This window comes from Mobula birostris, chromosome 7 (assembly GCF_030028105.1).
Source record: "Mobula birostris isolate sMobBir1 chromosome 7, sMobBir1.hap1, whole genome shotgun sequence".
Lineage (NCBI taxonomy): Eukaryota > Metazoa > Chordata > Chondrichthyes > Myliobatiformes > Myliobatidae > Mobula > Mobula birostris.
The window spans coordinates 59612829-59630039 of record NC_092376.1 but is presented as its reverse complement, the minus strand read 5'-3'; the positions used below and the strand labels follow the sequence as shown (position 1 = coordinate 59630039).

General features: G+C 43.0%; 2 protein-coding genes across 5 annotated transcripts in view; both read left to right on the top strand.

Annotated features, from left to right (window-relative positions):
* The window catches only part of rpl31 (ribosomal protein L31), a 179165-nt gene that overhangs the window by 45590 nt on the left and 116364 nt on the right, over positions 1 to 17211 (top strand). The window lies entirely within an intron of this gene.
* The window catches only part of LOC140200242 (neuronal PAS domain-containing protein 2-like), a 112537-nt gene continuing 107273 nt past the window's right edge, over positions 11948 to 17211 (top strand). For 3 of the 4 annotated variants that reach the window (XM_072263261.1, XM_072263262.1, XM_072263260.1), the window contains exon 1: positions 11948 to 12471. In XM_072263261.1, coding sequence (XP_072119362.1) covers positions 12314 to 12471 — 158 coding nt within the window. In that variant the 5' untranslated portion in view covers positions 11948 to 12313. The remainder of the gene's footprint in view (positions 12472 to 17211) is intronic. The other variant, XM_072263263.1, reaches the window with a different exon arrangement.

Sequence of the window (17211 nt, the reverse complement as noted above, 5' to 3'; positions counted from 1 at the left end):
GTTCCCATTAGCAGATGGGTCAAGAAGCATTGGATTTCAAATTAAAATCATGGACAAAGAACTACAAGTGTCACAATGAAAACATATACACAAGAGATTCTGCAGATGCTGGAAATCTTGAGCAACACACAGGAGGAAATCAACAGGTCCGGACCTTCTTGATAAAGGATCTTGGCCTGAAATGTGGACTAATTATTTCTCTCCATAGATGCTTCCTGACATGCTGAGTTCCCCTACACTCACATTTACCTCCACACCTTCTGGTGGGTCACTCTCACTGGGCTGAAGCACCCAAGATTCCAACAGGAACTGTCGCTAAAACAAAATAGAAATTTTGACTGCCAGCAAACCTCCACAACCATTTGTGAAAGTATTGGGAGAGTATTAATCTCTGACATCCTAGAGATATTTAAAAACAATTCAATTTAAGGTAAATGATTTTAAAAGATGCAAGAGATATGATTTAAACACAGAGAAACAGTTATGAACAGTGAACGATATGGAAAGTAACTTATCTTTCACTTTACAAGAGAAAATCTGCAGCTGCTGGAAATCCAAGCAAGAGCACGGTTGACATTTCGGGCCGAGACACTTCAGCAGGACCAAAACGTCGACTGTACTCTTTTCCATAGATGCTGCAAGGCCTGCTGAGTGCCTCCAGCATTTTGTGTGTGTTGCTTAACTTTCATTTCGTCTGCTTATCTGAAGACCTATATCCGCAATAAAATTAGTGCAGCTTGGATCCTGCGGCAACGTTCGAATCTGTTGCAAGATTGAAGAGATGATTTTTCTATTGTAATGCGAAGCAATAGGGAGTCTAGCCACAGAACAAACAGATAAATTCAGCACCTGGAATCTATTAGCAATTCCAAGACTTCTGCCTCCAACAAGGAATGTGTGGAAATTTGGAACCACCAGCATCAGCCTGTGAGACATCCTAATGTGCATTGGGAAACCTAGTAAATGCCATTGGGCCTATTCCATGCTGTATCTCCAAACAGATAAAAAAATTAAAAAGTACACCACTCCTTAAAAGTTCTTCCTCGGCTCCTCTATACCTGTAAATTACAATCCCATATTTATTCATTAAGGAGTTGTTGAATGGGTTGTAACTTAATCTATGCTCAACTTTCGTACTTTTGGTCCAGTTTCTGAATAGCCACATTATGAAACCACTTGCAGTCAAGGATACAATTTATATCTGTTACTGGTCATGTTTGCTCACCTTCCTTGAACACCAGTTCACCCTTGAAATCCATTGCAGGCCCTATTACATAGTTTCATTCTCATCAATACCAATGCAATCTACATACTTAGATATTATTTTATTACATTATTAGAGATGATAGGTACATGGAGCTTAGAAAAATAGAGGGCTATGGGTAACCCTAGGTAATTTCTAAGTAAGTACACGTTTGGCACAGCATTGTGGGCCGAAGGGCCTGTATTGTGCTGTAGGGTTTCTATGTTATATTTCTTTTTCTACCCCTGCATTATTACATCAGGAGTCGATTTTATAGCATATTAGTTGTAGAAGCCCAGACTATTGATCCGATTGAGAGTTCAAATCTCATCATAGCATTTGGGGAATTTCAATTCCGTTGAATGAATAAATTAAAAGTAATTAAAGTGCAAATCTGGTTCATGATTGTCCCTCAAGACAGAAATCTCTCATCCGTTCATAGTATCATCTATATGTGACTGAACACCCACTCTCAGTTTAACTGGCTGTTCACACAAAGGGTCAATCAGTTCAAGTACAATTAGGGGTGAACAATCAATGCCCACCTTGCCAGCAGCACCTATTTCCTATGAACGAAAGGCAAATTGCCTGGGTGCACATAATCACAGTGCAGATAAGAACTTTCTATGCATGGCTGTCGACAGTTTGTCTTCCAAATGGTGTCTGGGCTATATTTACGTGCCTTTCTGTAATGTTTATGAAATTTTTGACTCAACTCCGGTCAAAGGCTATCTTGATCAGCTCCTTAACCTATCACCAAAGATCACAGTACATGCTTTACTATGAACCTAGTTCAAAAAATATGTGGTTGGCATATCCTCAACCACAATGATCTGAATTAAGATGTGGACAAACTCTGAGATCTATCAGCTGACAGACCGTAACAACAATTCTTCATTCTCTGCCTGTATGCTGGGAATAGAAGTACAGCCAGGTGATTGGACTTGCCAAGATACAGCTGCAGGTTGGTACAGTACGCGTTTTTGATGGAGGTGTAACACTGATCGAGTGTGCTGGCTCCTCTGCAGGTGACATGTTGGGCGTAGTTTGTCAGAGGCTTCATCAAGCTAGCCTGGGTGATGTCCCCTGAGATTATTTGAAAGGCACCAGGGTGCGCAGTCTTGTGACTGCTGATCAAAGTTCTCAGCTCCTCCAGTGCCCGCTGGACATCTGTATGAGTGGAAAGTACAAAAGTAGCTTGCCTGTAGTTGGTGGTTGCCATCTCAAAAGTTTCTCTTACTCTTTTTTGTAAGGATAATAACCAAACCCAAAACAAAACAGTTTCTTATTTGACATACTGTTAATTGTTCATTGTATATTTCGTTTTCCATGTCTTTTGAGGTTACAGCCATGGCTTGAGATTTAGATTCAGCTGATTCTTATCAATTCTAACTCCTAATGGTTTATTCTACTGATGGAAACATTTCTTTGGAGCCTCTACATAGTTGCAAAATAATTTAATTCCCCTGAAATTCAAAAATAGCCACTTTCCTGTCACATAACTCAGAGAAATTAGCTACATTAAATATCCAATCCTGCATTTTGTAAAAAGGCCTGGCAAAATACATTGATGTTGACTGTTGTAAAGAATGTATGCATTTGTGTTCAGTGATGGAGATTATTATACCTGAAAACTGTGTTCTCAGTAGATTCGAAATGAGAATCACATGACGCATACAGATATATCAAGACCAGAATCAGATTTGGTGTCACTGACACGTCATGAAATGTGTTGTTTTACAGCGACAGTGCAGTGCAAGACACAATAGTTATCGTAAATTACAAAATAAATAGTGCGAAAGAGGAATAACAGGGTAGTGTTTGTGAGTTCATGGACAGTTCAGAAATTCAATGGCTATTCCTAAAAGATTGAGTGTGAGTCTTCAGGTTCTTCCATCTGCTTTCCGACGGTAGTAATGAGGTCATTCCTGGATAGTGACTGTCCCCAGTGATGGATGCTGCTGCCTTGAGGTATTGCCTCTGGAAGATGTTCTCAATGATGGAAAGGGGTGTGCCCCTGATGGAAATGGACGAGTATACAACCCCTTGCAGACTATTGTGATCCTATGCTTTAAAGCCTCCATACCAGACTGTGATGCAACCATTCAGAATGCTGTCCCCCATACACCTATAGAAATTCATAAGGGACTTTGGGGACATACCAAATCTCCTCAAATTTCTAATGAAGTAACATAGGACAGATCCTCTGGGGTGCTGATGGCCAAGAATTTGAAACTATTCATCCTTTCAACTGCTGAACCCTCAATGTGGACTTGTGTGTTCTCTCCTGACTTCTCCTTTATGAAATCCACAATCAATTCCTTGGTCTTGCTATGCTGAGTGTGAGGTTGTTGTGAGTCACCACTCAATCAGCAGATCTATCTTACTCCAGTATGCCTCCTCCTCGCCACCTGAGATTCTGCCAGCTGTGGTGTTATCAGTGAATTTACAGATGGCACTTGAAGCCAGAACACAAGCCAGGGCTGTACGATACGGAGAACAAGCGGTCGCCCACGCAGCACACTCCCCCTCTCCATGCAGCTGATGAATTCAAAGGAACGGCAGAGACCAATGCAGTTTGGCACCAGTGGCGTCGCAGGAGTTGCCAGTCAGTGTTGAACCCAACTTAGGACTGCCTTAGGGACTCCAGCTCCAGACCTTTCCTCAGGATTTATTCCCGAAGCCTCCCCATAAGTGGGTATAGTCACAAGGCAACCAGAGGTTTGAAATCAGTGGTTTCCTTCTCCTAGATAAGCTGCAAACTGTGGCTGACTAACCCAATCGGCCCGAAGTGACTGGTTTTAAGGTGCTGGTAACCTGCCTTTACCCCTTCTTCTGTCAGTAGAAACAGTTCCACTGGGCTTAGTAGCCAAGCCACATGTAAAGGTCTGGAGTTAGAGGCTATTTGAGGTGCCTGGCATCAGAAGCATTTAATAGGTAGAGGGAGATTATCCCCACTACCACCACCCTCTCCCCCAGCTATGACAACCTTAAGGAACCAGATGCCATTTGTGCTGTGCTTAGCCACACAGTCGTGCATGTAGGGAGACAGGAGAGCAGTGTGATAAGCACATGTCCTTGAGGTGTGCCCATGTTGATTGCCAGTGAGGAGGAGATATTACCCATCCACACTAACTGTGGTCTCCCAATAATGAAGTCGAGGGTTCAGCTACCGAGGAAGGTATAGAAGCTCAGGTTTTGAAACCTGTTAACTGGTACTGAGGGGATGATGGTGTTGAAGGCTGAGCTGTAATTAATAAACAGCAGCTTGGCATATGTTGTGCTGTTGTCTAGGTGCTCCAAAGCAGAGAGGATTCAGCACCTATTGTAGACCTGTTGCAGTGGTAGGCAAATTGCAGTGGTCCGGGTCCTTGCTCAGACAGCAGTTTTTGGGATATAAGAGGTAACTGGAGCATGCAGTCATGGGGAGAATGTTACAGACTCGTTACAGGCAGTGGCTGGATCACCGGCACTGTAAAGTGTCAGGTTAACTCCAAGGCTTCTGTGCCACCCCTAGGAACCAGTATGATTGTTGCCCTTTTGAAGCAGGTGAGAACCTCTAGCTGCAGCAGTGAGATGTTGAAGATCTCCTTGAACACTTTGCGGGTTTTCAGTGCCCTGCTAGTTACGTAGCCGGAGCCTGACAGTTTGCACAGGTTCAACACTTTGAAGGATGTTCTAACATCGGCTTCCGAGACAGAGATCCGCCAGATGCTGTGGGGATTAATAAAGACATAATGTCATTCTCCCTTTCAAATCATGCATAAAAGGTGTTGAGCATATTGAGGACTGAAGCATTTCTGCCAAATTAATATTAAATTTGAAGATGCACAATATGTAAAATATTAATTAATCATCTATAAAAGAAATCCTGAAAGTTTTCTACACAATTTAGTTCAAAATTTTACTGCAGCCATGTGATTACTGTGCTCAAATGATGAAAATAAAACGTCTGAAAATGCTACAAATCTGAAATAAAAGCCGAACACACTGGAAACATTCAGGATATCAGTCTGTATCTGTGAAAAGAAAAGCAGAGAATTGATTTTCAGGATAACATTTCTGCATCAAGATCAAGGTTCTGGGCTCAAAACTGACAGTGCAGATCTCAGTTTTATACATCTTCCCCTCACTCCTCTGGCTACTTTCAGCAAGTGGCCTTGGGTTGTATGAGACAAAGGGTATTTGAATTCAGACCTGGTACAAAAGACCTGGCCTGACTGGCAGCGGTAACTCCTGTCCTCCTACGTGCTTCAGAGACCTGGATGACTTAGAACATGCACGTCAAGACATTGTAAACGTAGCACCAAGATAGTCCCACAAAATCTTCCATATTCTATGAAGGACAAGCATTTCATCTCCCAGATGAACATTCCCAGCACTGAGGCCCTAGTCACTGTCCTGATATATGTCATGGTCCGGATCGGGGTCCCTTTAAATTTAGCTTGTTTATGTTACGATCCGGACCGTTGATTCCCTGTTTTCCCGTGTCCCTTGACTTTGGTGATTAGAGGCAATTAACACTCAGCTGAACCGGTAGTTTATAGTCTCTGGCTTTCAGCCGTTGGGCGCAGGAGCATCTGCAAAGTCACGGTGTGCCAATGTCATCTGGCCGGAGCAAGCCTAGTCTATGCCAAAGCGAGTGCCGGTAATTTGCCCTTCCTCACTGGAGCAACCCAGTCTAATTACCTTGCCGAAGCGAGCCTGCAAAGTTTCCTCATCAAGGTGGGTCCATCAGTTAACCCGCCGGAGGGAATCAAGATCCGCTGTCTACTGTTCCCGGGTCGAGTCGAGAGCTCGGCACTATCCGGAGGCTCCAAGTCAAGTCCTGGCCCTGGCGGCATTCAAGCACTAAGTCGAGTCCTGTCCCTGGTGACATTCAAGCACCAAGTCAAGTCCTGTCCCAGGCGGCATTCAAGCACCAAGTCAAGTCCTGGCCCTGGCGGCTTCCCAGTTCCAAGTCAAGTCCTGGCCCTGGCGGTCTGTGATTCCTGTCCTACCCCCTTGTCTGAATCCCTTCTCTGCTCTTCTCGCCTCTAGCCCTCGTCTGCAGCCCCCGCCTGCACTTCAGTCTAGTTCTATCGCCGGAGCTAGATAGGTACTGTCTGATGTGCTTTAGTGTTGGTCTTGTCCTGTCCTTGACTCTGTGGGGTAAGTCAGGCCATCTTGCCATTGCCCTGCGGGGGGTCATGTCTTGCCTTGTCTGGTCCTCGCCTCTGTGGGGTAAGTCTGGCCGTCTTGCCATTGCCCCGCGGGGGGTCATGTCTGGTCTCGTCTTGTCCTTGCCTAAGTGGGGTAAGTCTGGCCGTCTTGCCATTGCCCCGCGGAGAGTCGTGTCTTGTCTCGTCTTGTCCTCGCCTCCATGGGGTAAGTCTGGCCGTCTTGCTGTTGCCCTGCGGGGAGTCATGTCTTGTCTCGTCTTGTCCTCGCCTCTGTGGGGTAAGTCAGGCCGTCTTGCCATTGCCCCGCGGAGGGTCATGAGTCCCAGCCCTATGTCCTGTACCCAAGGAGGGGTCCCGGCTCTCTGTTCTGTGTGTGAGTCCCGGCCCTATGTCCTGTACCCAAGGAGGGGTCCCGACTCTGTGTTCTGTGTGTGTGTCCATGGTTCCATGTACCTGCTCCCTGAGACCGAGGCTCTGTGTTCCCATGTTCCTCCTCTCCCTAGCCCATGTCATGTCTTTGCCTGGTTCTGGGGTCCGAGCCCGAGGCAAGACCCAGGTACTGGGTCCTAGCCCAGTCTCTGGCTCGGAGTCCATACCCTAGCCTCTTCATTTCTCCTCTAGTTCTGGGAGCCAATTCCGAGTCCAAGCCTAGACCCTTGGTCCCAGCCTAGTTGTAGTCCTGAGTCCTTGTCCAGTTCGCTATTTCCTGCTCCTGCCTTGCTCTCCTGGTATCGAACAATAAACTAAATCTAAGTAACCTCACAAGATGTGTCTTGCATTTGGGTCCACCCTTGCTCACATTGCTCCCACCATTGTGACAATGTAGGATTCTGACCTGAAATATTTACGCCCAGTAGTTTGTCCTTTGCTCCAGATTCCAATAGTAGCAGGCTCTTGTGCCTCCAGAATCTTTTACCCTCTCTAGCAGGGAAATGATAAATAGATTTTTGCAGTTCTGCTCATCATATGAAAATAGCTTCTGGTTTGATACGCTAATATACTTTTCTGTCATCAAAAGCTATCACAATAATATACTGTGAAATTATTTTTTCTTTCGTTTGACTGGTTCTATAAATGAGGCAGTAATTTGGCTCTGAATAGGCAAAACTTTCCCTTAGACCCACTTACTGATAATTTCCTGCCAACTTTCAGAAAATCCACAAACATGAAAGCTTCTCCATTTGTTCTCCAGCTGCTACCTGATGGATTTGGAACTACAACATCCATATAATTTCAAAATGTTTGTTATTAAGGGATTAGGTTTACAATCAAACTTATGTTGCTTTGTTTTTTTTAGACTTTGAAGTTACCCATGTGCCTAAGAAAGTTTAGTTTTACTTTTCAATCCTGCAACGAATCCTTTAAATATTTTTGTTTGCATATTGTGTTGTGTTTCAACCTAAGGAAGGGGGAACGTCGACTCAGACCATGAGAGGCCTGCATCAGGCATTTTCATGCCTTACAAGGCGCAGATTGGAAGTCTGTGTGGGGCGCCACTCCTCACACAGACGCTAGAGCAATGCGTGATTAAGCGCCTTGCTCAAGGACACAAACATGCTGCCACAGCTGAGGCTCGAACTAGCGACCTTCTGATCACTAGATGAATGCCTTAACCACTTGGCCACATGCCCAACCTAAGGAGATCTGCACAAAAATACACCAATTCACAAGTGCAAAGAGCTTCAATGTTTCCAAATTCTTTCAAGTAATCATGACTGATAAAGAATTTCTTTTCCCCACGTTATGTTAATCAGGCAACTTCAGTCAAGAAAGCACTTGATGAAAGCAGTCAATACGTTAAAGTGAAGAATTGGTCTCTGCAATCCACCTTTTCGGCTGCCACTGACAACTCTTTCCTGATGCTGCTGTCAGTCTCCTCGATATCTCACACTCTCCAAATGGTGCCGCTAACCTCCCTGATCTCACCACACTCTCTAAGTGACTACCCCACCCCCAGACATTTCCCAAACTCCAGGCTGATCCACCTTAGCCTCCCTATGAGTTGGTTGCATGATTCACCTCACTACCATACTGTATGTACTGTCAATATGTTGCCTTTCCCATTATAAAAGTGCCAAGCTGAAATCTCTTCCCCTCAGTGACATCAATGTTGTCTATCCAAGGCCCTCATCTACGGTAGTGCTTGAGGGATGAGAACAGGTTGAAGTATGTTCAAGTGTAAATGTATCCCACAGTTAGTAATTCTGATGTAGTGAGAATACACCTGAGGATTAAGTTTCAATTTGTCAGTGCTATTGCTAAAGTGCACTGGAGTTTCCAGCTACATCTCTATACAACCAAAAAATGGTTCAGAATTTACCAATTCAAACAAAATGCTGGAGGAACTCAGCAAGTCAGATAGTATCTATGGAAATGAATAAATGATCAACATTTTGGGCTGAGACCTTTCTTCAGGACTTACAGTTGTTTTTAATTAAAGAAAATTTATGCATACATGGCATATTGTTTCAAACAGTATAATTTTGCCTCAAATTGAACTGAAACTTGGAATTCCATTACCTACTTGTTTAGGTTATATTTCACACATGTCAGTTTCAGGCTGATTCTTGTGGTGTATTCATGGTACAATGGTGAAAGAAAACTCTTTTAGGTTAGTCATTCACTGTAGACTATGTCACATTGAGCTGGTGAATCCTGTTTTAATTCAGGACTTGTATCCAAATAATTAAAATTACCTGTGATTTTTTTTTGTTGGTATATAGCAACAATTTGAATGTAGCTGCCATTAATAATTTTTTTTCATGTGCATTTTATAAGAACACAAAAAAGTGATATTTAAAATATCCGTTTGATCCACCCAAACCATATCACGCAAGTTCTTTATTGTGGCTACCTCAGCAGTTAAAGATCTGTACAAAATAAGGACATATTTCTGTCGTTGCACAGACTCTGAACAGAACTAATCACAATTTATCTTAATGATCCCTTTTACCTTTACTTGCACTTCACCAAACTCAACTAAACTCCCTAAGCTAAACAAAGTAGAAAGCAAAGGTGTTGTCAGCCATCTTGAAGTAGATACTTAAATCATGTAAACTGTATAAAGGAAATTTTGATGGCAAATATCAAACACCTAGATTTTACTGTTTGTAAAACAGAAATTAGCGGAAGATAGAGTAACAGGAATGAAGTATTTACAGAAATTGAAGACCTGGAAAACAAAATATGCTAAATCGGCAATTACTGCGTAACTTCACAATCCAAAGATCTTGCAAAGATGGCTAAGTCAGTCCTGGAGATGCAACGGAGGTCTGCCACACTTACACAGAACAAACACAACTCGTGCAAGATCTTCAGATATAAATGGTTATTTTTTTTCTGTTTAAAACTGCCCTTCTGGACCACCTCCAATAAATCCTCCTGCTCCAAATAAGAAAGTAATCCTTAATTGTTTATCTATCCTAAAATATTGAACATCTTTATTTTTTCCCCCCTTATGTCCATGGGAATAAAAAGACCAGGTTAAAGTAAATCATCTCCAAATAAATGCATCCACTTCAGAATGGATCAAATCTCCAAAAAGGAAGTGCACATTACTCAGGACTACAATAAATTACAAAATGAATACCAGCAATGTACACATTCCTTCTCCAACACACACGGTGCCTTCTCTGGATGTTTATGTCACGTTCTGCAGTTACACCTCACCAGCACTTAACTGCATCTTGTCTGCAGGGGTGCAGAGTCCTGCTCCCGGCATGGCCTGAGCAGAGGCAATCCTTTCACTGGAGCACTGAAGAACCCTCACACTGAAACAAACCAGGACGATTTAACAACAGCAAAGTCTTATCCCGGCACGTCCAACAGTCTTTTTTGAAAGATGTTTTAAATATCTCTGACATCCAAAGATATATAACATTCCGTTAAAGTGAGTATTTCAAAAGAAGAAATTAACTTATTTAAAGAAACTTTCTAAAAACACATAAAACTGTGTAAATAATTAACAAATCTGAATTAAAATGGACTTGCCTTCCCTTTTTATTCTTCATTCAAAGGGTTAGGGTGCATCAAAAATGAGTGACTCCTATTAAACCCCTCCTCTTCAGGTGGTTGTTAACCAAAATAATTAGAAATATTTTTCAATGTTTATAGATATTGTATCTTTATTTTAGCAACACTCCCCTACAAAGGTGTCAACCCTCTTCGGATAAAAGTTTGTAATAGAAGTGGTCAGTTTTCATTTAAATACAGGGCATCTTTAGAATGTCAGCTACCCTAGCATTGATCTTCCAGAGCTGCAGTTGGCTGTTCCTGGCAGGAAGTTGCCAGAGCGGTCTCTCTGAGCACATGGATGCAGTTTCTGAATGCCTTTATTTTTGCGGAGATCTGCAATGCAGACAAATGCCTGCATGCAGTCTGCCCGTTCCTCTGAGGTGAAGGAGATAAACTCTGGTCTTGTGGAGTAAAACTGCCAACGAGCTTCCTCATGCAGCAGAGGTCTGCAAAGTGTGAGATACCAGCTGATGCTTCTAAGGATGGGAAGTTGAGAGTGAGATTGACTTGATCCCTGAGAGCGAATAGAAATCAGCATTGCATACCTATGTACAGTAATCCACGAAGAGAATTGTGTCCAGACAAATGGGTTTGGAGACCAGATGAGGTTGCAGTAAAATGTTTTCAGATGCAAGGTTCAGCGTGAGCAAGCTGCGAGTGTGTGCACAATGATGATTGGCCCTTTAAGTAACGATTTCCGAATCTTCAGTAAAATTAAAAGTTGCTTCAACTGTTGAACGGCACCTGTAATTACTCAGATTAGTGTGCCTGAAGGTGCCGCCGGAAATAAATTGAGCACGGCACCGCTTCTGGTACAGTCTGGGGAACATGAACACCATTTAAACAGGCCATGATACACAGAGCATTTCCCATCAAATTGTGCTATGACTGTCAATCACTTGTGTTAAAACGACTACTCAAAATTGTTTAATGCCACGTTAACGCGACTTTCTACTGCACAATGACGTCTTTTTTGGCGCCGTCCATTCTAGGCTGTTGACTTTTATAAGCCTCTCAGTGTAAATGCACCCAACTGCTCCACGTTCACTCCGAAACCGCTTTCGCTGCAGGTACAGCGAACACGCACGGACACTTCACGATCCCAGACACTTCAGGCCGCATTTCGAAACGTCGTAACATCTTACATAACGAGTGTCTAATTTCAGCACAATGACGAAAGAATACTGAACATCTAAGTTATTGACCTACTTTCCAAAGAGAAAAAAAAACCCGCACTTAATCGTGTAGCCAGCGTCAATGTGCTGTCAGCTCGGAGTGAACCAAGAGCAGGGTGCACCCCTTGCCTGCCAACACTTCCATCACCGCGCCACACGAATCTCTCAATGAGACCCCGCCGCTATCCCTTGCTCGCGAAGTAATTATCCTCCACGGTGAGTCGGATATTGTCCGTGCGAGAGCCGATCCGCTCGGCGTTCCCGGCGTGGCGCCTATCCCGCCGCAGGAACCTCACCCCCCTGCCGCAGACATCTCTTGGCTCCGCTCCTTGGACCCGCGCCTGTCTCCTCCCACAGGAGCCAGAAAAAAGGTCACAGATGTTTGGAAAAATATTTAGGTCAGTGGATCATTTCCTCCTCTTCCAGTTATAGAGGTTTCCTTTCACCGACAGGACACAAGTAAATTACAATCCGATTGATGTGGAATTCAAAAGGGGAAGTCTCCTGACCTATTTACTGTTTATTTGTCCTTTTTGTTAAGAGTCAGTTTTTCTCGATCACTTGACAAGAGGAGTGACAGAACTGCATTGATTATATAATCAGTTTCCTTTTAAAAGCGCTACTGCAGTTTAGTAGTGTTTGTATTGATTGGGAAGTCTGCAGACCCCACAGTTTTCGCTGCCCAGGTTTAGTTTTGTGCATTGAGATGCGTTTACAACATGAGATTCAACGAGAAGAAACCGGATAGGAGAGCGGGGTTGGTGCTGAGCCAGGGCAGCCCGAAGGTGCCCGGTGACCGAGTGCCGATCGCTTCACCTGACAGCAGCAGCGAGCGGACCCGGTGGAGACCCACGGCGGGTGTCAGCAACGGCAGGAGGTAACCCTCAGTCACTCACTCCCTTAACCACCCCGAACGCCCTCTGTCGCACTGCCGGCTTCTGCTCCGCAAATGTCCGAGAGATAAACAACTTTAGAATCAGCCGCCTGGATAGAAAGGCTTTAAAAGAACTCGCGGCTTACTGTAAACAACAGGAATTCTGCAGATGCTGGAAATTCAAGCAATACACATAAAAGTTGCTGGTGAACGCAGGAGGCCAGGCAGCATCTCTAGGAAGAGGTGCAGTCGACGTTTCAGGCCGAGACCCTTCGTCAGGACTAACGAAGTCAGTTAGCCCTGACGAAGGGTCTCGGCCTGAAACGTCGACTGCACCTCTTCCTACAGATGCTGCCTGGCCTGCTGCGTTCACCAGCAACTTTGATGTGTGTCGCGGCTTAATGTGATGCCGGATATCAATGGAGTGAAAATCTGCTGCATTCGTGTGATCTCGCAGTACGATTACTTCAAATGTTTAAACGTTGGGTATGAGAAAATTACTTGTTTAATCCTATTTGACAACTTCGTCAACGCATAATTCATAATTGGCTGAACGTCCATGAATACTAAACGCTAAATGTCCTGATCTAATGAGCACAATTTAGCTCACGTTATTTCTAAACCAAACCACCGACAAGTGTGTTATATTTCCAATTATTTTAACGGCACGCAAAAGTGAATGGTTTTATTTCTGAAATTTGTATTTAATGCATTATCATTACTCGAGTACGTACTTTGTGTTGACAGCAGCATTTGACTTTTGAAATTTACGCCTGTTTTTATAAGCTTGCTTCTATAAAATGAATGTATAACAACATCATTTTAAAACAAACTGCAGTCCCATATACCCATGCAGAAGTGGCCATATCGGTATATCACTGTAATCCTTCCTTACTTTAATTTTATTATTCTGTTACATTATTCTATCCATTTAAAAATACCTCCACCCGTTGTCCAACTTTGAAAGTTATCCTCCCGCCCCCATCAGTACAGTTGATCCTGTTTATTAATAAGAGATTGCAGAAACCGTGAGAACCGGCCGTTAGGCACACAAATATGTCTAAGTGACTGGTTGGTAGAGGTATTTTTACTCACCATATACGGAATATCCCAGCTGAATTGTTTGCTTACTTTAGGTTAGTTAATTTCAGTTAGGTCAGCACTGCGTTATCAGTTGATTTCTGAGCAGAAAAGGGGGGAAATGTGCAAATATGATCCACAATTTAGTGATTGACATGTGAAATGTTGTTCCAATATCTTTTATGGATAAAATCACCTAACAACCCAGAGAGTCAGGTGGCATTCATAGACAATTGTGGAGAGAACAGACCATTTAACATGTATTTTCTAGTTTATTAAAATGTATTTTCTAGCTTACTGAATAATTTTTGTTAACGGAATTTGGCCAAAGTTTGTATGGAGATACTGGAAGAAGCTGATTGGTCTCTGCTTCCTGAGTATCAGCTGGTAGCCGATATTGTAAATACAGCCTGATTTTCATTTCCTCTGTGAATATGAAAATAGATTCATCATCTGGGATGCTGATCAAAATCTGTTTTTTAATAGATATTTGTTTTTACAGCACTTTTTTTGTTGTATCCCGGGCAAAACTACATTGAATGAAACAGTGGTTCTGCCATTACTAATCTATTGATGCATTTGATTAAGTACTGTATTAGTAAAATAGGTTAGTGTGCATTGGATGTTTCTTGATTTCCTTTCCCAATTTGGCAAATATTTATTTTCATCACCTGCTTATTCTCATTCAACCCCTATAGCCCATTCCACATCTCAAAAGTTGTTTGGACATTTAAAAAAAGGCACAAACTTTAATCTTGTCGGCAAGCATACAAACTCACAAACGTTTCTGAATTTAACATCGCAGCCCATTGGCTGGGAGAATGTGTGGTCAAAAGTAGGTGAGGATGCAGAATTTCACGCATTAAATTTGCCATAGTCTGCTTACCACAGCATTAACAAATTCTAATTTTTCTTTCCTGATCTAATTAGATTCTTAACTTGCTTGTGGCACTGAGTCCAAGAGCATACTCCTGAAATATTCAGTGATATTTTCTCCCCTCTCTCACCCTGTTTTTTACTATTCCCCATTCTGGTTCCCCTCTCATCCTTCTCTTCTCCTCATCTCCTTTTCATGCCCCTCTTTCTTCCCTTTCTTTCATGGTTCACTGTCCTTTGCTAACAGATTCCTTCTTAGAAAAACATAGAAACATAGAAAACCTACAGCACAATACAGGCCCTTCGGCCCACAAAGTTGTGCCGAACATGTCCCTACCTTAGAAATTACTAGGCTTACCATTAGCACTCTATTTTTCTAAGCTCCTCTATCCAAAACTCTCTTAAAAGACCCTGTCGTATCTTCCTCCACCAACATTGCCGGCAACCCATTCCACACACTCACCACTCTCTGAGTAAAAAACTTACCCCTGACATCTCCTCTGTAGTTACTCCCCAGCACCTTAAACCTGTGTCCTCTTATGGCAACCATTTCAGCCCTCGGAAAAAAGCCTCCGACTATCCACATGATCACTGCCTCTCATCATCTTATACACCTCTGTCAGGTCACTTCTCATTCTCCATCCCTCCAAGAAGAAAAGGCCGAGTTCACTCAACCTATTCTCATAAGGCATGCTCTCCAATCCAGGCAGCATCCTTGTAAATCTCCTCTGCACCCTTTCAATGGTTTTCACATCCTTCCTGCAGTGAGGCGACCAGAACTGAGCACAGTACTCCAAGTGGAATCTGACCAGGGTCCTATATAGCTGTAACATTACCTCTTGGCTCCTAAATTCTTCTTCTTCAGCCCTTCAGCTTTGCCACCTTCTGTCACATTCCAGCTTCTTACTTCATTCTCCCTCCACTGCCCACCTACCTATCCCTACACCTGGTTTCATCTATCACCTGCCAGATTGTACTCCTTCCCCTCCCCCCACCATTTTACTCTGGCATCTTTCCCCTTCCTTTCCAGTCCTGATGAAGGGTTTCCACCGAAACGTTCATTTCCCTCCATAGATGCTGCATGACCTGCTGAATTTATCCAACATTTAATGTGTGTAAATCAAGATTTTCAGTGTCTTTAGAGAATCTCTGGTGTTTGTGATCTTGCCAATTTGCCATGAATCTATTCAACAGGAAGTGTGATAGCTCTGATGGCAAGGACGATATCCAAAATTTCTATGATATATTTTCAGACTCTCTGTTTAGCTGCAGAATTAATTACATTACATGTCTGTAATGAGAATAGGTTGAGTGAACTTGGCCTTTTCTCCTTGGAGTGACGGAGGATGAGAGGTGACCTGATAGAGGTGTATAAGATGATAACGGGTATTGATTGTGTGGATAGTCAGAAGCTTTTTCCCACGGCTGAAATGGCTAACACGAGGGGGCATAGTTTTAAGGTGCTTGGAAGTAGGTACAGGGGGGATGTCAGAGGTAAGTTTTTCACACAGAGAGTGGTGGGTACTTGGAATACACTGCTGGCAATGGAGGTAGAGACGGATACAATAGCATCTTTTAAGAGATTCTTAGATAGGTGCATGGAGCTTATGCGGTAGGGAAATTCTTGGCAGCTTCTAGCGTGGGATACATGGTTGGCACAACATCGTGGGCTGTAGATTCCGATGTTCTATGTTCTATATAATGTGTTTCCTAGTAAGCTGAGATTTAGTAGAGAGTTAATGGTTCAGGATGAAGAACATTTGTCAGAACTGGGAAAGAGAGAAATCAAGTTTTTGTAAAGTTGAAGAGTAGCTGGGGAAGAGGATAGCTCTGATAGGGTAACGCCATATCCTTAGCAATAAGTTGTAGAAGTCATTCAGTTGATGGGTTAATTAGAGCAGGTAGAGAGTGAAAAATGATCCAGAAGCTATGAGATGAAGGCAGTTAGAGCATAAACATTAAGACAAAGGAATGCAAAAGCTGTGAAATGCAGGGCTGTAGGAAGTGTCTTCTCTGTGCAAACAGAGAGAGTAAAGCATTGAATCAACAATGCAGATCAATGACATATAGCAGTTCCGATGTAGACCAAAAATGCAAGTTAACTGAAATAGTATAAACTCGCTATTGAATCCGGAAGGCAGGGCTAAGGAGTCATAAAGGAAATAGCTCCTTTAAAATACTGAAAGGGAAGGGGTATATGTGTTTGCTGGTGTAATCGTCTTTGAAAATAGTGATTATTGCAAAAGATGGTCCATTGAATGTGGAGAGTCATTGTGTGGAAGGTGAGGACCATAGGAACCTTAAGCTTGCTCTGTCTAGGAGGAAAGCAGGTGGAAGCAGTTAAGGAAAATTAATAAGTTGCAGTTAACGGCTGTCAATGGTTAAGGAAGAAACATCTGTGCACAATATTTCTTCATTATAGACATTGCAACAGGGATGGAGGAACTGGGAGTGGAATGGGGTCCTTACAGGAGGAGGGTGGGAGGAGTATCACTGAAACAGCAGTTGGCATTTGTATCTGTGTGATGTATGTTTGTCACTAGCTTGTCCTTGAGGTGGCTGCATGATATTTAGCTTTCTTGAGAGCTCAGGAAAGGAAAGGAAAGAATCAGCAGTGCTTCATCCGAAGGTCAGAGCAGCGTAAAATATTAAGAATAAAATTAATCAGATTACTGAGTTCTGTATGAGTGCAGGAAACAGCATCAATGTGTTTGCTGATTTAGCAGAAAAATCAGTGAGAAAGAATGGAATGTGTGGAATTGAAGGAGAAGATGAGGTATAAAGATA